This window comes from Austrofundulus limnaeus, unplaced genomic scaffold (genome assembly GCF_001266775.1).
Source record: "Austrofundulus limnaeus strain Quisiro unplaced genomic scaffold, Austrofundulus_limnaeus-1.0 Scaffold1244, whole genome shotgun sequence".
NCBI classification, from domain to species: domain Eukaryota; kingdom Metazoa; phylum Chordata; class Actinopteri; order Cyprinodontiformes; family Rivulidae; genus Austrofundulus; species Austrofundulus limnaeus.
The window spans coordinates 4433-27159 of NW_013953646.1; the positions used below are offsets into that span (position 1 = coordinate 4433).

The following is a 22727-nucleotide window of genomic DNA, read 5'->3' on the forward strand; positions in this document are numbered from 1 at the left end:
GACTATCAGCCCGATATCTGCAAAGACTACAAGGAGACAGGTTTCTGTGGTTTCGGAGGTTAGTAAGACTGAGTATTAAAGGGATTTATATCTAGTATCAGTCATTAAATGAACTGCTCTTCTCCTTTTTCCATCGTTGCTGATGTTCCTGTTTATTACCCTCAGACAGCTGCAAGTTCCTCCACGACAGATCGGACTACAAACATGGCTGGCAGATCGAAAGGGAACTGGACGAAGGGCGATATGGAGCAAACGGTGAGTTAATCAAGTGATTTTTAATAATCTACCTTGTGTAGTTGGATTATTTCTCTAAATACTGTTTTCCTCCAGATGAGGAGAACTACGAGGTGAGCAGCGACGAGGAGGATTTTCCCTTCAAGTGCTTCATTTGCAGGGAATCTTTTAAAAATCCCATCATAACAAAGTAATTCTCCTCTGAGTCCTTTCCTCCTTCACTCTGTAGCTCCATGTGTTATTTATTACCAGAAGGCAATTTGTCTGTTTTTTTTTTTTTTTTCAGGTGCAGGCATTATTTTTGTGAGAGCTGTGCCCTGCAGCATTACCGCAAGTCGAAGCGCTGCTACGTGTGCAACACCCAAACCAACGGAGTCTTCAACCCTGCTAAAGGTAAACAAAATCTTTTTAAAAAAAAAGACATTAATGCAACAAATTCATGGTTTTTGGTTTTTATTTACATTTATTCCAGAGCTGATRGCCAAGATGGAGAAACGCAACGCAGCAGCGGACATGCCGCCGTCAGACGAAGACGATTAGTCGTCTTTTTAACCCTCTGTTTGTGTCCATGTTGACTTTTTTTTTTTATATGACCAGGTTAACAGCTCTTTTGTACCATCATGTTGCTGTACAGAGTTGATTGTAAAAAGATWTATATTTGCAACACGTTGCTTTGCCCCCACTTTCAAATAAACATGCAGACAAAACGAGCACCGGTGAAACATTTGCTTTGTTTTAACACGACAAACAAGCAGAGAGGTCGAGAAAATTCAAACCTTCAAACCTCTGCAACGAAACCAAAGTCTGAAGCAAACAGCTGCTTTTGAAACGTCCCTCTGGTCACTATAACAGACATACATGAGTGGACGGTTCAAACAGAGCTGCAGTTTATGCTGTAACAAATACAAAGCTATGAAATGCATTTKCATGCTGTTTGACCGTCAGAGCAGACAAGCATCCATCTGGACCAGCAGAGCTGGCAGTAAGAGCTGCTGGGTGTCCTGGTGAGCAGATGGACTGAATCAACGTTAACAGGAAAGGTGGAGTCTGATTATTTAGTAGCAGCTTCGCAGCAAAACATCTCCTGACCTTTTTAGATTTCTGAAATAAAACTCAAAGTGTGAACATCTACCGTGTAGAGTACATTCTGTGAAGATGTGAGCGAGGTCATCAGTGCAGTTTGAACATTAAAYCAAAAGTGAGCGAGACGCCAAAAACAAACAAAAAAAACTATTAACCTCTTAGACTCCTTTAACATTCAAAAAAGGAGAAGATGAAATCCCGTTTTCTGCTTTAGCGACACAATCACAGCTGTCAGAAGTCCCAGTCGTCCACTTCCAGGTGGCTAAAACCAGACTCCAGACTCGCCAATCCAGAGACAGAATCCTGCGGCTGGAGGCTCTCGAAGCAGGAGATGGGAGCCACGGGGTGCAGGAGCTCGGGCAGCGCCTCTGACGGCCGACGTTTGATCTGAAAAGGAAAACGTCCCGAGACAAACGCTGAAACTACTTTAGTCAAAATATGAACTTTAAAGTCTTCATGGTGAACATACCTGTTTAAAGAAAGGATGCCCGATGAGAGTGGAGGCAGAGGGTCTGCAAAGCCAAACCAAACAAAAATGAGAAGTTTTSATTCTTTCTATCACGTTTTATAAACAGAAGTTTTGCCGACCTGTTCTCCGGCTCTCGCTGCAGACACAGCTCGACGAYGTTGTGAAACTGAGGGGAAAAGGTTCGGTTGTAGGGATGTCCCCCCGACYACGACGAGGAAGGCTCTCCGTTCGTGTGCCGAACCCCGCCCGGCCTCGGACCCTCGCAGATCCCGGAATCGGCTCCGGAGCGGGACGGCTTCAGGGACAGCTCCTCRGGCGGGATGGTGGTGGTGTCCAACAAGCACGGAACCGTCCCGTTTAGTTTCTCCAGGAGCATCTGTGGGAGCGAAGGGTCCGGTTTACGCGAGCCGGTCCTCGGATCAGAACAGAACGGTTCTGAGGGGTCTCTGCTCACCTGCGTGGCCGGCATGTCTTTGAAGGGRACGTGTCCGTTGGCCAGCTCGCAGGCTGTGATTCCAAGGCTGTAGATGTCGGAGCGCGAGTCGTAGCCCTGTAAATTCTGAGAAAAACAATCCAAAGTTGAACACTTAAGTGCTGAAAGCAGCTAAAGTAGAGCTGGAGGACGTACCTGCTGCAGCACCTCTGGGCTCAGCCAGGGCAGAACCTTTARGCTGTACTGAGGGAAGTCGTGGACCATTTTGGCCCTCTGGCCGTTACGGATCAGACTGAAGATGCTCCGCAGACCCGACATGCAGACCTGACCATCTGCAGAGATCAGAACGTGGCTGGCTTTCAKGCTCCTGAAGGAAAAAAATATAAATACAGAAACTGATCTGTAATTATGAGTCTGAAATGTTGCTTTAGTTAATATTACTCTACTAGAAAATAAAAGTTTTGATCTCATTTCATTATGAAACAAACAGCTTTCCAATGKAAAGGTTTCAAAAACAAAATTATGTAACTTGTGACATTAGTAGTGACTTATAATTTATTACATTTTTACCATATATGGTTTGATACTAATTGTAATTATTATTCCAAATAACCAGATGTGTATAAAGTACTTAAAAGAAAAAAACAAAGTAAAATTAAGAATACCTTGACAAAAAATGATTGATTTTACCGTTAAGTACTTCAGTAAAAGTRATGGATTGGTTTCAATGAAATCTATTTTTATTTTTATAATAAATTAAGTTAAAAAACTTCTTAATTAAAATCTTTTTTTCCTCATTGGGAGGCCGGATGGAAGTCACCTGCAGGCCAGATGTGGCCCACGAACRGCCAGTTGAATAGCCCTGGTTTAGTGGAACTGCGCAACTAGTTTCATTTTTTAGAGTGCATAATCAACTCTTTTCATATTTATTTATTTAAATTTATAATGTGTAACTAGGTGTTCAATTTTAAATTAAATATATATTTTTTATGTTTTGAATGTAACAAAATAAATAAAATAGAAATATTTAGTAAAATTACAAATCCTTTAAAGAAATACTTAAGAGTATTAATGAAGTAAATATACTTGTTACTAAACACCTCTGCCAATACCTACATATAAATCRCTTTTTTCATTTCTATTTTCAAATTGACTTTGATCAAAAAACATCCAAAGATACAAATAATAAAAAAAGTTATTGTTTAGTTTATTCTAGATTTGTTGTGAAATGCTGAAAGATGGAAAACTATCTAAAAGTAGCAAAAGGCTAACTAGATGCTAGAGTGATGGCTAAAAGGCTAAATGGAAAAAAAACTAGCCAAAAACTACCAAAGGGTTATTCACAAGATAATCAGAACGGTAGCTAAAGGTTAGCCAGAAGCTAAGGCCAGTTACCGGTGCACGTATCCCATGTGGTGGATGTATTTCAGGGCTTTCAGCATGCCCAGCAGAATGTATGCGATAGTCAGCTCACTCATACCGTCTGTAAAATGTGTGCAGATGAGGTCTCTGGCTGACCCTGCAACACAAATCACAAACAATTACAAGGGGGGGTATTATTTATTTTTCAAGCATTCAACTCCACACAACAATTAAGTAACTATGTTCCCTTCAGTTGTTTTGAAAAGGCTGAATTTATCAAAAATAAATTCTAAACGTCTTGAAATTGGCCTCTGTCTCTTTAAGAACCTCCTACAGTTTCCAACACTCCCACTTCAGCACGAACTCACAACAATGCTTCGGGTTAGGGGGGGCTCTGTGGGGCGGGAGCTCAGCTGCAGACTGAGCTCCTGGGAGGAGCTTTGTACAAATAGGCGGGGCTTTGTAGCAGCAAGCATTTAGGCAGCTCCACATGGCAACAGGAGATTCAGGGATTTCTCAAACATGCACGAATGAGTCAAAGCAACACTCTGCATGTGTTTCTGATGACGGAATGACTTTATAGCATAATATAAAGATCAAAAAGATAATTTTGCATACCCCCCCCCCTTTAATGCAAGATGCTTTAATTAAATTAAAGATACAATCCATGTTTAAGTATTATTTTTCTCCTACCATAAGCCATGAATGGTGTGATAACCCACAGCTCATTCTCAGCTATAAAGACGCTCTTGTATGGGAGAATGCTGGGGTGATGAAACAGCTTCGACACGTGTAGTTCACCCTGGTGGAAAAAAAAGAGTTAAAAACCATCTTATTAAATAATAAAATGACAGCAGAGAGGATTAGTTTAAGCTTTGAAATAAAACGAGAGGAGACACTGAATTCAAACAAGGCTCTAGGATCACTGATGATGCAGACCTGCAGATAGGTCACCATGTCGTTCGTGCAGGACTCCAAGTCAATCCGCCGAATGGCCACGTGCTCCCCAGTAGGTCTGTACCGAGCCTGGTTCACAGTCATCAAATCATCCAAACCCTTCCCTAAACAACAAACATTAGACTTAAACCCTAAATCTATATATCTGTTGTTTTGTAGATATATGGAATTAACGAAAAACACTTTACAAATGCAGCAATTTGCCAGTAATTTCTACATGTTAGTATTTTTATAACCTCAGATTGTCAAAAAAAGACCCCTATACTCCAGCTAATAAAACATTTTACGTGTTGTTTCCTGTTTAAAACCAGCTGCACACATCTTGGGTTTTAGTTACCGATAACAGCGAGGAGTTCGTATGAGCCGCTGTCCGGGAGGAAGCTGCCCATGGTGTCTGGACGGGGCAGCGAGCTCAGACTCTCCTGACTGTCCTCATGGACCTGGAGGTGAACGGAGACAAAACAGAGCCAGATGAGGTTCTGACACTGGATTTGTTTCTGGCACCCAGAGGCTCTGACATAAATGGTTTCTGTCAACACTAAAGAATCAGCAGACTGACACCACAATGTTAGTACGACTAGTACGGTTCAATCAWCCAATCTAGGTCCTCGGGGGCGCCACTATCCTGCAGGTTTTAGTGGTTTCTCTGCTTCAATGTACCTGATTTAAAACAACAGGTGATCAAAAGGCTTCTGCAGAACTTGAAGAGTGAATCAAATCACTGAGAAACAAGTAAAACATGCAGGATTGGACACCGCAGATCWAAAAAATACAAATATTCAACCTAAGTCTGATACTAAACAGATAGTTCTACCCTACCCTACAGTGACCCCAGAATGTGGACATACGTGTGGTTTCTCTCAGTTAACAAAACTCCAATAATATTTAAAATTTAAAAAAAGGAAAATAAGCCAAATATGTTGRGACCAATGCAAAGTTTGTGCTCAGCTCATCCATTTTACACAGTGTAAAGACATGAACAAAAAATTAAAAGTAATTATTGTTGGCAGTGAGGACTCCTGAATTCCATCAAGTTACTGACGTTAAAATGATGGAAATAACTCGATGGCAGCAGCAAGCTGTGAAAACAAATTAAAGCAAATGGATGGATCATTTCCACGCTGACCACAATGAAGTTCAGCATCAGGACAGCAAACTTCTTTGAGGTCATCCGAGAAAAAAATAAAAAATAAAAAAAACAACATCTTGTTCCACGTGTGGATGGTTCCAAAGAATCCAAATGGTTTTACATCTTAAATAAAGCAGACATTTAATCAGCCGTAGCCAACAACTCAAACATGCTACGGCAGCTGCTGTTTAAAGGAATATTTGTGAATATTATCTAATCACACGGAGTACACAACAGACTTCCACTGTGATCAGATCTTCAGTGAGCTGCCAAGAACCGTAATAAATACAGTGCTCTGAAAAATGTCCACCCCAGACAGATTTGTTTTGTTCTGGCTCATTTTAACACTTGAATGTTTCAGACCAGCATAAAAAATGTTTATATCAGACAAAAGGTACATAGAACAGGCCTGTGATGTCCCCCGCCCCTTGGATGGATGGATAAATTAATGGATGATGGATGGATGGATGGATGGATGGATGGATGGATGGATGGATGGATGGACATCAGTTTGTCACTCAGGACTATCCTCTCAGGTTATTTTTGTCTGTTATCAACATTTGTTTAAAGATCTGAAATGTATAAAAGTGGCAACAACATTTTCACAGCTCTGTAAAGCAAAGAGCTTCACATCTCTGCAGAAATGAGATGAACAGTAGCTCAACATTAACTCCACAAAAGCTGACAGCAAATACAGAAACTATTAATATAAAACAAGTCCAGACTTTTAGTGGAGCTCCAAAACAACATCAAAATCCWAAACAAGAGCGGATGCTTGGAGCACAGCTTGTTAACAACACAAAAACTCACAGAAATGTTAGATTTTTTTCACAAGTAAAATTCTTGACGCTCTTGTGAGTGAGATGAAAAAGACCATCTATACAACAAGCATGTGCAGCATGTGTAATGAAACTCATGCAAACATGTGCAAACCCTCAGGGGATGGTGAGGTCATCAAAATATAAATCCTTGTGCACACATACGTACATGCACGCACATACACAAAAGGCACATGAGGGATGACGATGCAGTGGCAGGAGTACCACACTTACTTTCCTGTGTGAGAGTCCCTGAGCTTGCTCTGGGGTAGAAAAACCATGTCAATGATTCAAAGACACGCACACAAAGACAACAAGGGAAGGATCTGAGTTTACAGGAGCYTCTCAGCTGCTAAGCACAGCCACAAATGTAATGGTTTGCTGTATGATGAAACAGAAACTCTCCTTTTAGGATCAAAATTAGCTGCTGTGTCCTTCAGAAGAGGCGCAGGATTTTCACCATTAAGGACATTAACGTGTTTAACAGACGCCACTCTGAGGTAGAACTCAAGAAAATAAATAATTCTTTACAGAACCAGTAAAAGATGAGAACTGCCGAAACAGAACTTACAAATTTATACAAARAGGCAACACTCAACAAAAACCTGCAAGCCATAAAATGAAAATGGGAATTTGCAAAATAAGAAGTAAAACTCAATCAAGAAGCTTTTGCACAAAACAAAAATAAAAGTTAAATAATGCACTGAATCATCCAAACAGCCTAATGATTAGAGCAAAACAKCACATAATCACAATGTTGTCAAAGCAGACAAATGAAAGATTTGGGAAAAAATAATTCCATCGTTCAATTTCAAATAATTATGTTCATCATGTCAAAAGAATACATTTGAACATATAAACAAAAAAATTGTTTCAATGTAAATAAAATTTACTTCAATTGTAATTTCCTTGGTGACAAAGCTATTTCTACCCTAGGACCTAAAARAATATGCAGTAAAATTGATAAATAACCTAATTTTTACATCAGACTGAAATGTGAACATGTACAAAGGAGATTTAAGATAAAGTGATATTATCCTGCTACTGCTGCTTTTACAGAATTCAACATCTGATCGTCTCAAAAGGCTGAATATGTTGACCACAGATAGTTTATCAATCAACAATAAAATATAGATTTGAGGCTGTTCCATTGTGCTTTAAACAACACAACAAAGAGCTGCTGTTTCCAGCAATTTAAAAATTATTTGTTCTGATTATTATTATTATTATTTCACGTTTTTCTTTCATTTCACTAAAAATAAAAGACACAGGATTGCTCGTGTCGTGTGCTGATTAAGAATTGACATAAACAGAAACAACGAGGCAACAAAGCTGAGGGCAAGTTAGGCAAGAATGACGGACGATTAACTCTGGATGACATTTGACAGCAGAGCAAAGCAAACACTCAGAGCAAAGCCTTTTCACAAATTTTCATAATCTAAATTGTAACCGGTAGATTAGGAATCCTGAATCATTTTGTTTACATTTGACTTGACTTTAACCTCACCTCCGAATAACTCCAAATCCCGCAGGCTCTCCACACTCAGTTTCTCAGATACCCAACGCTGACAGACAGGGAGGGTTAATAACAAGCATGAAAAAAGAGGGAAATGCAAGCAAGGATAAGAAAAGGTACACAAAGAGAAAACATTTTATGTTGCTGACTTGTTATTAAGATTAAGTCATAAAAATATTATAAATAAAACAAAGCAGTTTAAATAGTCTTGACTGTAAGCTGTTTTATATTGATACTTATGGATTTTGGGTGGAAAAAATTAAGATTTTCTCTTAATACAGAAAAAAAGTTCCTGTAAATGCATTAACTTGGCAGAACACTTACAAGAAAAGACATTGATCCTCTTGAGTTTGTTACATATAGTGTTGAAAAATCTGTGGAGAATAAAGAAAACATCACATTGAAGAGGATGTGGTCTTTGCTCCTCCTGCAAACAATCCAGTAAATCTGCATTTTAAGCTCACAACAATGATTCGTGGAATAGGTTGTGGTAAAAAAAAAAACTAAAATAACAAATATTTGAATTTTATCTTTACCTATATGCAAAAATTTCCAACAATAACAAACAAAATATACTAAACACATCATCAAAACAGAAAATTATAGCACATTATTTAAACTTCGCACAGAGAGATAGCCACACTGCTAATTAGCTACCCCAGCTGTCCGTCTTGACTCGTTCTAAAAAATATATACAACGTAGTTTTTTATCATATATACTTACCAACTTCATGCGAAGAACAGCAATCAAATAAAGCATAATATTAAAAATTTTGGCAACCTTTTTTTTTTTTATCGAGCCATCCTCTCCAGCAGGATGCTTCCTGTCGCGCACGGACTACGACACGCCCACTGTAATGACGGCGCGTGTTGATGACGCAAACACTACTTGGGGGTRTGATAGAAAACGAGCAATATTTACTACCCTCAGAAGCAGGTAAATAAACATGCACCGTTTTCTGTTATTTAATTCATTAATACTTTTAGTCATTGTACATTGGTACACTGTGTACCATTGATATAAAAGCCCCACAAGTGCAGTAAATGTATAGTTAAATACCGAATATTTCTACGCAAACATTCACCTCGGCCTTAGCGCGGCCTAGCTTGAGCTAATTATGCTAACGTTTCAGAACCAGCACATCAGGAATGTCGCTGTTCTGCAGATTATGGGTCTGTGTTTAAAAGAAAACCTGTAACATGTTTCTTTAATTTAATTTAACTGCTACTCGATTATTTTGGAGTGCGCTATGTTTCGGTTTTAACCTTAGTTAAAGCGCGTTAACACGAAAGCCAGAAATGCATTCAGTAGTGAGTGATGCTCATTTGTTTTAGACTCTTGGTGTGGATTAAGCTTGAATGATAATGTTGTGCTTTTGATTATGTTCATAGATAATAAGTAAGTGATCAAACTAATAGGAAGTTGTCTATAATAAATAATTACAATTACAGAGAATGTTCCTTATCCTGTAAATATGATTGAAACTTTAAAATCATTACTGAGTCAGAGAATAATGACTATTAAGATATTAAATACGTTTTTCCCTTCTTTTTTTCTACAGCATAGCCATGAACTGGAACAAAGGTGGTCCAGGTGTGAAGCGTGGGTTTGGCTTTGGAGGTTTTGCCCTTGCAGGGAAGAAAGAGGAGTCCAACCTTCCCCAGAAATCTCATACAACATTTGGAGCTCCTGGATCAAGTGGGGGATATGGAAAGGGCCAGCAGCTTCCATCGTTCTATAAGATAGGATCAAAAAGAGCTAATTTTGATGAGGAGAATGCGTGAGTATAAGCCTTCCCTGATAAATGAGCAGTTTTATTCTTCTTTAGTACAGCTATTATAAACACCATATACAGTATGTATATAATATGTTTAATTAGAGGGGCATTTCTGTCACTAGGTATTTTGAAGATGACGAGGAGGAATCCAGCAGCAACGTGGATCTGCCTTACATTCCAGCTGAGAACTCTCCAACACGGCAGCAGATGAAGTCAGGTGGAGGCTCAGATAGTGAAGATGACCCTTTGGATGCCTTCATGGCAGAGGTTGAGGTGAGAAGATTACCTTGTAATGTATCTACATAGACGACACATTGCTGCATTTTTTTCTCTGAATTATTGCTAAAGTAGAGCAGATGTTTCAACTATATTAAACTATAGTTGTATCAGGATGTGATTTTGACACAATTAGTCTTGTTCTGTCTGCTGCTATGTCTTATTTTCAAATCTCTGATTTTTTTAAAGGAAAACACAATTCAGGGGTTATAAATAATTTTCCGCAAATAATGTTTCTGTATTTTGTTGTTTGGTTCCAGTGCAAGTGGTTGTTCAAACTTGTTATCATCCACATTAAGAAAGAGAGTTACTTCCAATAAATCATTGATTTAGAGGTCATACACTGTCATACTGGATCATCTAACACTAATATTTTGTGTCTTTAACTGGACTTTTCTCTGTTTCTTAGGATCAAGCAGCCAAAGACATGAAGATACTAGAAGAGAAGGAGAAAAAAGCATCCAAGTAAGATTCCTTTTCACTCATTTTTTAGTCTCTGAATACATTTTAAATTACCATAAGTAGAATTTTACCTCTATAGAAATCATATCAAGCTGCTAATTTGTGTTATTGTAGTTTTAAACGGAATTTAAGTGGCTTAGCATGTATGCAGCTTAAAGTTGCTCCAGTAAAGAGCACAAAAAGTCGGTCTGACTGTCAGTCATTGTTGGATTTTGGCTGTATTTGGTTTATGAACGAGTTGCAGGGAAGTTTTTTTTTTTTCTCCGCTTGTTTTTTCAGGGGTATTCGTGATGACATTGAAGAAGAAGATGAACAAGTGAGTGAGCCCTCCATAGTTCTTAATCCACCACAGTGCAGATCAGGGTGGTCCTCCCTCTCTGATTTTATAAAGTTAATTACACAACACCCACCCACTTTCTCCCATCAACCAGGTTGCATTTAGGATCATTATTGTGGATGGCTTTTTCTCATGCTGATTTATTGTTTGTTTTTTCCTAAAACCAGTCATCAAGTGACATTATTGTGGATTTCAATTTGTGAGCAATATTTATCTTGGGGAAAAGTATTTTTTCATTTAAAAAAATAAAATCTGTTTGGTTTCTTGTTACTAAAAACTGCAAAAAGCCACAAATCTCCTTTGTTTTTCACTTAAAATGATGGATTCTCTGCAGGAAGCATATTTCCGGTACATGGCAGAGAATCCGACAGCCGGGCTGACCCAAGAGGAAGAGGAGGAAAACATCGACTATGACAGTGATGGAAATCCAATTCCCTCTACAACCAAGAAAATCATCATGCCACTTCCTCCTATTGACCACTCAGAAGTATGTTTGACAATACTGAATGAGAAGACACTGTTGAAGGATAGTATTTGTATTTATTACAAGTAAAAGAAATGTTTTGAGACCTGTTGTGTTTTTTGACTCATAGATCGAGTATCCACCGTTTGAGAAAAATTTTTACAACGAGCACGAGGAGCTCAGCAGCCTGACTGGAGTTCAAGTGTTGGAGCTGAGGCAGAAACTGAACTTGCGAGTAAGTCAGCAAGTCATCCACATATATGAATAAAGCTTGAATGTAAAACATGTTTTCACTGCTGTGATTTTAGTATTTTGTGTCGCTACCAGTATTTTTGTTAACATTGGTTATTCATTATCTCTGAAACACTAAGCTTTTTATGTATTGTGCTCTTTATAAATTGATTTTAATTTAATTAATTGCATTTTTTTTTAGGTATCTGGTGCTGCACCTCCAAAACCGTGCACAAGCTTTGCTCACTTCGGCTTCGACGAGCAGCTGATGCATCAAATAAGAAAGTCTGAGTACACTCAGCCCACACCAATTCAGTGTCAGGTACTTTGAATGACTAAATGAACTAGTTTATTTTGATTATATAGAATGAAATTAACCATTATATTGACAAAATAAAACAAAATAACTTCAGGCATAAGATATCTGAAGCTTACAATAGTTCCTTCCCTCAAATTTAGCTCAAATTGTAAGATCACTCAAAATTCATCAAGACCAAAAAAAATTAGGTTGTAGACTCAGTAAATAATATCCCTTATAAAATAAATAATTTAGGTCCTTGTATTGAACCTTGTGGAACACCACAAGTTATTCTTAACTGTGATTCTGTTTTATTGAGTTTTACATAATAAAATCTACACGATTCAAGTTAATATCAAGATTGCCACGTTGTAAAAAAATAAAATTTGCATTGATTAATCCTTGTTCTGATCTGTGATCCAGGGTGTCCCTATTGCACTGTCTGGACGTGACATGATTGGCATCGCAAAAACCGGCAGCGGTAAAACTGCAGCCTTCATCTGGCCAATGCTGGTTCATATCATGGACCAGAAGGAGCTGGAACCTGGAGAGGGACCCATCGCAGTCATTGTGTGTCCCACCAGGGAGCTTTGTCAGCAAGTAAGAATATTTTTTAAAGATTTGAGATGTGTGAGGTGGTTTTTTTTTTTTTTTTTGTGGCTGCATTAAACAAATTTGCTGAGATGCCTGCTTCTCATGAGTTTTACTATTAATATTCACCAGATCCATGCAGAGTGTAAACGTTTTGGGAAAGCCTACTCACTGCGTTCTGTAGCAGTTTATGGAGGAGGCAGTATGTGGGAACAAGCCAAGGCTCTACAGGAGGGAGCAGAGATTGTTGTCTGCACACCAGTAAGGACTTTTACCTTTTTTTTTAATTTCTCAGTATTTTGTTACAAATATGAACGTTTTGTTCCTAATGTCTATTCGTACAGGGTCGTCTGATTGACCATGTTAAAAAGAAGGCGACGTCCTTGCAAAGAGTGACATACCTGGTGTTTGATGAGGCTGATCGCATGTTTGATATGGGATTTGGTGAGTTGGGACCATCGGTATTTTAACCTCTTGAGCCCCATGCAAAACAGCATTTCCTGTTTTCTATGTCTTTTAACTTCTGTTAACTTAAGATCTGTAAGTTGAACCTTGACATGTTTGGTATCAATAGAAAGCCAAGAATCTTGGCTAAACTATATTTACATCCACCAAACACAGTTCAAATGACAAGCAGTTGAACCAGAAAGTAAACAAACTGTACAAAATGGGATTGGTACAAATCTGTAAATGCATTGCAAGAAATCTGTAATTACAACAAATCTGTAATTACAACAAATCTGAAAATACAGTACAGCAAATCTGTAAATACAGTACAGCAAATCTGTAAATACAGTACAACAAATATGTAAATACAGTACAACAAATCTGTAAATACAGTACAGCAAATCTGTAAATACACTACAACAAATCTGTAAATACACTACAACAAATCTGTAAATACACTACAACAAATCTGTAAATACAGTACAACAAATATGTAAATACAGTACAACAAATCTGTAAATACAGTACAACAAATCTGTAAATACAGTACAGCAAATCTGTAAAAACAGTACAACAAATCTGTAAATACAGTACAACAAATCTGTAAATACATTACAGCAAATCTGTAAATACAGTACAACAAATCTGTAAATACATTACAGCAAATCTGTAAATACAGTACAACAAATCTGTAAATACAGTACAACAAATCTGTAAAGGAAAATGTTTTGACATTTGTTTTTAAAGTAAGTCAATGCAGATACCAAAATATGCAATAAAGTGTGTTGAAAATTTATTTTTATTTTTACTTGATTTTGAGTGAATATGATCCAACTGAAGTCAAAAATAATTTTTCATTATTTTATATAATACGTTTGGTGACAAAATAAATGTTTGGATAATTTTTCAAAAGAACAAACATTCAATAACAGGTCTTTTCAGTCAGGTAAGAAAAAATAAATAACTTTTGCAATTAAAAACTTAACATTTACTAGCATTTATTAACCTCCATGGTATGTCCTGTGCAGAATGACAAAATGCAAAATTATTTCTTTACCAAAACCTCTGACTTTGCTCCAGTTAATTTTAGCAGCATGAATCTTTGCACAGGTGATGTCCACAAGTGGATTTATGATTTCCAAGGGTTTATAGCCTGATTCATTATGGTTTTAAATGGATTATATACTGTCAAATGTGAAAATTATTCAGATGGGAGGGAAACAAATGAAAAAAAAATGTAAGTCATTAAGTCAGTAAGTAAAAGTAGTAACCTTTATTTCTATAGCACCTTTCACAGACAAACATCACAAAGTGCTTCACAGAAAGCAAAAATAATTAAAAACAATAAAACAGATTACAGATATAAAAACAATTAAAACACAATAAAAAGCACTTAACTAAAAGCCTGTCTGAATAAAAATGTCTTAAGATGTTTCTTAAAAGAGTCAGTATGTTCCATCCTCAATGTCTCTAAAACAACAACAGCTGTTTAAATACTTACACTTGTAATAAAATCTCCCAAGTGTTYGCTTTATTTTGATACCAAAATCAATTAAGCAGGGTTTGTACATGCTGAGATTCACTCAATTACATTTCAGCATGGTATRTTGAGCCAAAACATCAAGAAAACCCCTTGGGGCTTASGAGGTTTACAYCRAGTGGTAAAACTCTCTGCCTTTACAGTGTGTAAAATMAATTAATTTTGTTTTTTTAGAATATCAAGTTAGATCGATCGCCAGCCACGTTCGCCCTGACAGGCAGAGTAAGTGATTTTTCCTGCTGTGTTTTTTATCATTCATTTAGTTGTCAGGGCACCACTGCACTTGTGTTTTTCTTCATCATATTTCCTCCACAGCTCTTCTGTTCAGCGCCACTTTTCGAAAGAAGATCGAGAGGTTGGCGAGGGACATTTTGGTAGATCCTATTCGTGTGGTGCAAGGTGACATTGGAGAGGTAATTAATGACGCCGTTTTGTTTTTGACCATGTAAACAGTACAAAATCTAACTGAGCACGTCTTTGCTTCTCTGTACAGGCTAATGAGGATGTGACTCAGGTGGTCGAGCTGCTGCCCAGCGGCTCAGAAAAGTGGTCGTGGCTGACCCGGCGGTTGGTGGAGTTCACCTCCTCTGGCTCTGTCCTCATTTTCGTCACCAAGAAGGCGAACAGCGATGAGCTGGCCACTAACCTGCAGCAGGAGGGCTACAGCCTGGGCCTCCTACATGGAGACATGGACCAGAGTGAGAGAAACAAGGTCATCAGCGACTTCAAGAAGAAGAATCTGCCCGTTCTGGTCGCCACCGATGTAGCTGGTGCGTATAACAGGAGGAGGTGACGATGACGGATGAAGCGTTTGTTTTTTAAAGTGTCTGACATGCATATCCATGAAATACCAAATATATTTATATTTAAGAAAGTTGTAATAATACACATAATTTTACCTGTTGCGTCACATAACTGGTATATATATTTTTTATTTGGCTCAGCTACTGTGTTGTTAGCCATTTTAGCAGCACACTTGTTCACTTTCAGACATTTCCCTTTGACATCACTTCCTGTTAATTCACACGCAAATATCTCAACTGTTCATCTCAGAAGCGTGAAATCTTTTTTGCAATATGTCATAAATGTTATCTTTCAAAAAATACATTCATATTTATTACAAAAATGTGATGTCTATCCTTCAATTACAAAAAYTCAAAGAAAACATCTTTATACTCAAGAAAATTGGCAGAGTACACATGATTTTACCCATTTTGTCACATAACTGGCCTATTTTCTTTTGAATTTGGCTCATCCAAAGTGAAACAGGAAGTGACATCAAAGGGGAACTCAATAAAATAAACTCTGGTCTTTGTTTTATAAAACAAAATGATTTGAACTTTAACTCTTCGTCTCTCTTTAATGGCGACTAAAAATAATCTAAAGAAACATCAGATTCTTTTCTACAGTCTGTGTTGTTTAGCTTTTGTTACAACACTGTTTACATGCAGACATTCCCCTTTGACATCACTTCCTGTTACTTCACATACAAATATCTCAACAACCGTTCATCTCAGCGACATGAAATTTGTTTTGCAACATGTTATCAATGTTATCTTTCCAAAAATGCGTTAATGTTTAATACAAAAATCTGATGTCACAGGCACTTAAAGTGTCCAAATTAACTTTGTGTCTTTGCGTCTCCCCAGCTCGCGGTCTGGACATCCCGTCCATTCGCACAGTAGTGAACTACGACGTGGCACGGGACATCGACACACACACTCACAGGATCGGTCGAACAGGTCGTGCCGGGGAGAAGGGTGTGGCCTACACCCTCCTCACCAGCAAAGACACCACTTTTGCTGGAGACCTGGTGCGCAACCTGGAGGGAGCCAATCAAGCTGTTTCCAGAGAACTCATGGATTTAGCCATGCAGGTGAGAGAAATAAGGAAGACAAAAACAAGAACTGTGTAGTAGCTGAATCAAAAGTTATGTTTTAAAATAAATGTTTTATTTTTCTACCTCAGAATCCCTGGTTCAGGAAGTCACGATTTAAGGGGGGTAAAGGGAAGAAGCTGAACATTGGAGGAGGGGGTCTCGGGTACAAAGAGCGACCAGGTCTTGGGTCTGACAGCTCTGTAAGTCACTCAACTGTTTTGATTACAATTCATTTTACAGCAACGCACAAAATGGTTGAATAATAATATGTTCCTGACTAAACGTCTGAATTCAGGTTTGTAGAAGTTTACAGCGATGTTGTCTTTACAGGAACGTGGCGGCAGCAGCTTGTTGTCGTCGAGCTATGAAGGCTACACCAAACCAACAACTGGAGCGATGGGGGATCGCATGTCTGCTTTGAAACAAGCCTTCCAGGTACAAGTTCAGTGTTTGTGTTGTTTATCTGGAGCTACAGTTCATTTTACTTAAAAAAAAGTGTGTCATTTTTGCTCTCATTTTATTATTTTATGCAAGTTTTAGCTCTGACTGCATTTAATTTGTTGCATTTTGTTTAAGTAGTGTTTGTTTAAGAAAGTTTTTTTCTTTGCTGTTTATTAAAAAGTTGCAAGTATTTTTACTTTACTACTTTCACTTCCTTTTTTTTTTCAGCAGACTCATTAAAAATTACACCAAACTTTTTCAACAACAACAAAAAAGTAGAAGTCATGAATATTGCAGAGATAAAGGCTGTGTCTCAATTCACGGGTTGCAGCCGATGTGGGGCACATTTGTTGYCCACTTACGTTGCTGCCCCACACCGTAGGCTGTCTCAATTTGTGGGCGCCTACTCATGCAGCCAACAAAACCCTGAAAAAGTCGTCTGCATCTGAGTTAACAGAAAAACAATGACGGCTGAGTTTCCTTATCTTTTTTTTTTTACGGTGGAGTTTGGAAATCTATCACAGACTGAAAAATGTAAGTTTAGCAACTTAGCTGAAGAAACATTTGTTGCAATGAGATGTTACAATTATAATGAAGCTAAACTCAAATTATCAGTGCTTTTTATGCATTCATTTGTAACGTTTTTCTATTAAAACTGAATTTTGTGAAGATATACCTTGACTAAACGACACGATTTGATATAAAACGTATCAGCATGTTAACGAGGCAGCACATGGTCACATAAAACATGCGTCTTCTGTKGACCAAACCGTCTCATTTCACAGCTGTTTATGCAGCCAACACCAGCAGCCTACGGACCACATAGACCGTGGCCAACATGGGCTGCAACCCATTGAGACACAGCCAACGACTGGAAAACTTGTTTCTTCTGTCTGCAGATGTATTGTTCATAAGTTAAAACAAACTCTTTTAATGCTCATTTATACTCCACCTGAATCTGAACAATCACATAATCAGGGTTCCTGCAGATCCTTAAAAAGTCTTTAAAGTCATTGAATTCTTCAATCCAAAAGTAAGGCCTTAATTAGCCTTAAAATGTCTTAAATCAATCTTTCAGAAGTCTTAAAAATGTTAACACATTGTAAATAGTATGATTGTAATTCATCTCACATATTAAAATAATTGGTAACATTTTTTTTAAATATTCACATGCAGACATTCCCCTTTGACATCACTTCCTGTTATTTCACATGCAAGTTTCTCAACAACTGTTCATCTGAGCAATGTGAAATTTGTTTTACAATATGTTAATGATGTTGTCTTTCCAAAACTGCATTCATATTTCTTACAAAAATTTGATATCACAGGCACTTCAAGGTTTCATCCACAGAAAACTGAGGTTACGACCCAACTGTGGGTCCTAAAACTCCAAATTTTGGGTTGTTAGTTTTAAATTTAATTTAATTTCTGGAAATCCTCTGACTGCTAAGGATGTTTCTGCTATAGTTACATATGGATAAAAGCAATTTYTCTATTATCAATATTAGAATACTTCAACCAAAAATACTTTGATTCATGAGTTTCTGCTAATTTTTATTTTTTGTCATTCGTGTTTATTATGAAATTGGTCTTAAATTTAATTTCACTTGGCATTAAAAAGTCTTGAATCGAACTTTCCTTAAACTGTAGGAACCCTGATAATAATTTCCTGTGTGTGTGTGTGTGTGTGTGTGTGTGTGTGTGTGTGTGTGTGTGTGTCTCCTGTGGGTTGTGACCAAAAGCGGTGGAAGACTCAAAGCTGCGAACAAAATGATGTAATTTTTGTTGCAGCTGCAACAATAAAAGCTGATTTTGTCAGTTCCGATGGAGCATGAAGAGGCCTTCACTGAAAACTGTGTCTTTGTTTTTTCCCACCCAGACAGCTAATAATCCATCTTTAATGTCTCGTTTTCTTCTAGGCTCAGTATAAAAGCCACTTTGTGGCTGCCACCAGCGGCCCCCCGAAGCTCAGCACCAAATCTAACAGCTCCTCCGGCTGGACGAGCGCCGGCAGCCTGAGCTCGGTGCCGACAGAGTCCGCCAACGGCTCGGAGCGGTCCAGCATCGCCTCTTTTTCAGTGCCTGGTTTCACCAGTGCCGGCACTCTGAGCTCAGTGCCCCCCAGCCAGACCGGCCCACAGCAGAGCAGCCCACCTCCCGCACCCCCCGCCCAGAGAGACTGCTCCCGGGACAAACACGGGGAGGGACGCCACGGGGACGGCCACCACCGTCACAGCGACAGGGGCGATCGGCACGGCGGGGGCGATCACCACAGGGACCGGGACCGCCACGGCGATCGGGACCGCGACCGCCACGGGGACCGGGACCGCCACAGCGGCCGCCACAGCGACAGCCGTAACGGCGAGGGGAGCAGACGGAGCAGCGACGACCGGAGGAGCGACGACCGGAGGAGCGACAGGGACGGTGGAGACAAAGGGGCCGGAGAGGGGAGGGACAAAGGAGACGAAAGCTTCGCAGTTCCAGAGCCACCGAAACGTAGAAAAAGCCGCTGGGACAACTAAAGAAGAGGACGAGACGTACGTTGATGAGTTGTCTCCACAGCCACCTTATTCTGCTGCTCCATTACAAGCTTATCTGATCAGGCAGGCAGAACATATCAGATTGTAACAGAAGCACAGAAAAGTAGGGCAGGTTTTGTTCGTGTTGAATGAACTAAAGATGAATTGACGGTGTCAAGTTAAACTCAACAGTTTGTCCGGCACAGTGTACATATACCATCAAACTTGATGTTACTGTTAGCTAAGAAATAAAGCTGTAATAAAACGTAACAGTTTTTAAAAACTATAAAATGTTTTTTTCCTCTCACTGAGCTTCTAACATGCTCTAATCTTGCTAAGCTCATGTCTTCTTTTCACACGGACTTTGCCAAGTGAGCTTGTACGTTGGTTTATCTACAGAACTTTTTCAGTTTTGAAGTCAGATACGTGTCGAAACAACTGTGTTCAGCCTACGTTGTGTGTTGTATTCAAGTTTTAGTGAAGTGCCTTTCCATGGCATGTAGTTTGTTTTCAGGTGTTTTCAAGAAGCTAATGATTGAGAGATACTCCGAGTGTATGATAACACAAAAATAAAGTTTTGATCAAAAAAGTTCCTCTGGCTTGTTTTGTTCTGGTTGTGTATTTTATTTATGATGATATTAGTTTTATATCATTCTTTTTTATGTTTAGTTCATAGTTGAGTTATTGCTTCCGCATGTCCTGTCATTTATTTTTATTGCATTGTGTTTTTGTCTAGGGTATATAAATGTATAAGCAATAATGTATTTAGGCTGAGCCTTTAAATGTTCAGATTTTTTTATTATTATTTTAGCTAAAATATGAAAGTTGATGCAGTACAATACAGTTTATGACAAAGGAGTCTGTAATGTCAAAATCCGCCATGGTGAGTTCGGAAACATCTGAAATAAAACGATTGTAACGACACAATTATAAAACCGCTCTCAAAAACAAAATAAAACATGATYCTAAAAATAAAACAAAAGTAGTTTAATTATTTTAAAAGTTTCGTTTAAATAAACTCAATTTTCCGCTTTTAATCAGATATTGCAAAAGCGTTCGCAGCAATTCGCCCCGTAGTTTTCATTTGTCCGATTCGCCGTGAAGGCGTCGTGAACAGACTGGAACCAATCGCGTGCGTTTTCCTGCCGGGGAAGAAAAAAAAACTGTTCTATTGAAAAGCGAGACGAGGAGCAGCGGAACGTAGAAACTCACACCGGCAACGGGTACAGTTTCCACCCCCTGAAGCCAAGGAAAGGAGGCTAAATAATAATTAAAAAGCCCAATTATCCGCCTCCAGCCTCGGAACGAGCAGCATTTATCATCAGCCGGTGGACCGCAGACAAGCCGGGCAGATGGTGAGTGGCTTTTTTCCCTTCCTGTCCTCCCTCCGCCGGCGCCTCTCCTCGGTTCTGCTTCAGCTTTTCTTTTTGTCAGATGAGAGGATGATGTCCCTCCACCCGGCCAGGCTTTACCATCCGGGGAGCCGTTTGTCATTTATGCCCTCTGTGTTTAGATTTTAAAAGTAATATATATCTAAATTCTTATAAATAATCAGCAAATCCACCGCGGCGCTCTTTAAAAATGCTAACAGCATCCATTGATGGCTAACTAGAAGAGGAGGCTTATTGAAATCAACAAACATTGTTATTTCACTTTAAATAATGCAGTATTACACCAGCCATTATTATTACTTACTTATGGTTCCCCTCTAATTCATTATCAACCGATTTGTACATCTATATTTTGCCAAATATTGTTGTGTGTTCGTGTTTTGTTTATTTTTTAGCCACACTTAGCATCTATGATGATAGCAGGTGATCTGCAGATGTGCTATAACAAGATAACTATCAATGCATATAATATTAAATTTAGTGTCATGCATCTTTCAGGTTGTTTTAATTTATTTATTTTTTATTTTTTTTATTTTAGGGCTTTAAAAGCTTGAATTACCTCCAACTTTAGTTTTTTGGATGAGCAAAAAAATCCATTTACTCTTTCCTGTGCCGGTACAGGATCTGGATAAGAGGTTTACATGCCACAGAATCAAGATTTCTTTAAGTTGCTTAAAGGGTTTATCTAGATCTAACAGATATAATCCAAAACCTAGAACATAACTCCGGGATRAAAGCTTACTGGAACTTGAAACTAATTTTATTTTAACATCCAGTGAAGCTGAAATCTCCCATCACATATAGTTTTGTTTAAAAATTGTATCTAAGGAGAAATGCATGTGTATTGTGAAGAGGTTTTTTAATAAGCTATTTGTTTAACCCACTGTTTTATCCACCGGAGGCCTCATTAGCTGTGAATTATTCCCCTGCCACCATCCCTGAAGCAGCTGACAGCTCAGTGACACGTTTCTGCTCATTTATGTTTCTATCCTGGTGGAAATCATCCTTCTTTTGTTGRGTTTTACCTTGTTTGTTTGCCCAGAAGATGAATGAAGGATGAGGCTTTTGAACAAAGCTTTAGTGGTGACTTCTGTCATTTGTCTGATCTGACCATATGTTCTCCTGTCAAATGATTAACAGCACTGAAACATGATTAGTTGTGCATCCAGGAAGTGTGTTGTGTTCTGAGGGGGAGGGGGCAGTTCCATTTCCTGTCAAGAGTTCAAGTTTAAGTCATAAAGCTGCAGAAAACAACTAAATCAATAATGTTGGAAAATGTGAACCAGTGCTTTTAAAACATTTAGTCGTATGCTTTTCCCCCTCAGTAATCAATAGACTTGAAAATAGAGGAAGTCACATTTTACAGTTACAGCTCATAAAACAGGACAGTTTTTATTTCTTCAGGGGAAAACAAACTTTCATATTGGCTCTATAAACTTTAATAGAAAATTACAACTTTATTAAAATATTTAACCTTCATTCATCAAATGTAAAAATGATAGTCTTTTTAAAACTTGTTTTAATTTTCTTCTTATACTTTAGCTACTGTTTAGTCACTTTCAGCATGCAGTTACAGTTTTGCTACTTTTTTGCTGCCTTTCTTCTCTGTTAGCTGCCATTCTGCTCTTTTTACTTTTTACTTACCATTTTGCTCATTTTAGCTACCTGATTGCTTTTTTAGCTGCTGTTTTGTCATTTTAGGAACTGTTTTACTGTTTTTAGCTGCCGTTGTGTTTCTTTTAGCTTCAGTTTAGCTCCTTTCAGCTACTGATTTAGGTTCTTTTCTCTTTGTTTTAGCTCTAAAACAAGCTTTAGCTTCAGTTTAGCTCCTTTCAGCTACTGTTTTACTCCTTTTAGCTTGTGTTCTCTTTGTTTTAGCTCTGATAAATGAGTTTTGCTTCAGTTTAGCAGCTTTCAGCTACTGTTCTACTCTTTTTTTAATCTTCTGTTCTCTTCATTTTAGCTGTAATTGAGTTTTAGTTTCTTCAGCAAACATCAGCAGTCATGCAGCCCTCAGTAATTACCCAGAAAAAAAAATGTTTTCTCGAGTTTATGTGACTTAATATATATATA

At 38.3% G+C, this 22727-nt stretch overlaps 4 protein-coding genes across 8 annotated transcripts in view; 3 read left to right on the top strand and 1 right to left on the bottom strand.

Annotated features, from left to right (window-relative positions):
- On the top strand, window positions 1-944 carry rnf113a (ring finger protein 113A; the record flags this gene model as incomplete). The annotated part of the gene is given in 5 exon segments (XM_014031396.1): window positions 1-58; window positions 166-255; window positions 331-424; window positions 521-627; window positions 707-944. Coding segments are annotated over 5 exon segments (417 nt in total), but the record flags the coding sequence as incomplete, so codon positions are not given.
- Window positions 671-8820, bottom strand: strada (STE20 related adaptor alpha). Of its 3 annotated transcripts, XM_014031393.1 has the most exons (13): window positions 8726-8820; window positions 8326-8375; window positions 7993-8050; window positions 6720-6748; window positions 4876-4978; window positions 4521-4642; window positions 4275-4383; window positions 3615-3738; window positions 2415-2586; window positions 2241-2345; window positions 1906-2162; window positions 1787-1829; window positions 671-1704 (listed from the first exon to the last, which is right to left on the bottom strand). In XM_014031393.1, the coding sequence occupies exons 2-13, from the start codon at window positions 8335-8337 to the stop codon at window positions 1549-1551; spliced, it is 1290 nt and encodes a 429-aa protein (XP_013886847.1). In that variant the 5' UTR covers window positions 8338-8375; window positions 8726-8820; the 3' UTR covers window positions 671-1548. The 3 variants fall into 3 exon arrangements, with proteins under 3 accessions (XP_013886847.1, XP_013886848.1, XP_013886849.1); XM_014031394.1 differs by lacking the exons at window positions 6720-6748; window positions 7993-8050; XM_014031395.1 differs by lacking the exons at window positions 6720-6748; window positions 8726-8820 and having other exon boundaries at window positions 8326-8343.
- A 17-nt stretch (window positions 8821-8837) lies between these two features.
- On the top strand, window positions 8838-19855 carry ddx42 (DEAD (Asp-Glu-Ala-Asp) box helicase 42). Of its 3 annotated transcripts, none has more exons than XM_014031390.1 (18): window positions 8838-8938; window positions 9564-9782; window positions 9902-10052; window positions 10465-10520; window positions 10797-10833; window positions 11189-11341; window positions 11448-11552; window positions 11751-11870; window positions 12270-12446; window positions 12570-12698; window positions 12782-12881; window positions 14599-14646; window positions 14740-14837; window positions 14918-15194; window positions 16074-16300; window positions 16393-16503; window positions 16634-16738; window positions 18664-19855. In XM_014031390.1, the coding sequence occupies exons 1-18, from the start codon at window positions 8859-8861 to the stop codon at window positions 19264-19266; spliced, it is 2796 nt and encodes a 931-aa protein (XP_013886844.1). In that variant the 5' UTR covers window positions 8838-8858; the 3' UTR covers window positions 19267-19855. The 3 variants fall into 3 exon arrangements, with proteins under 3 accessions (XP_013886844.1, XP_013886845.1, XP_013886846.1); XM_014031391.1 differs by lacking the exon at window positions 8838-8938 and adding an exon at window positions 9072-9174; XM_014031392.1 differs by lacking the exons at window positions 8838-8938; window positions 9564-9782; window positions 9902-10052; window positions 10797-10833 and having other exon boundaries at window positions 10488-10520.
- Window positions 19856-20419: 564 nt separating this feature from the next.
- Window positions 20420-22727, top strand: part of limd2 (LIM domain containing 2) — an 11968-nt gene continuing 9660 nt past the window's right edge. The window contains exon 1 of the mRNA XM_014031397.1: window positions 20420-20618. Coding sequence (XP_013886851.1) covers window positions 20616-20618 — 3 coding nt within the window. The 5' untranslated portion in view covers window positions 20420-20615. The remainder of the gene's footprint in view (window positions 20619-22727) is intronic.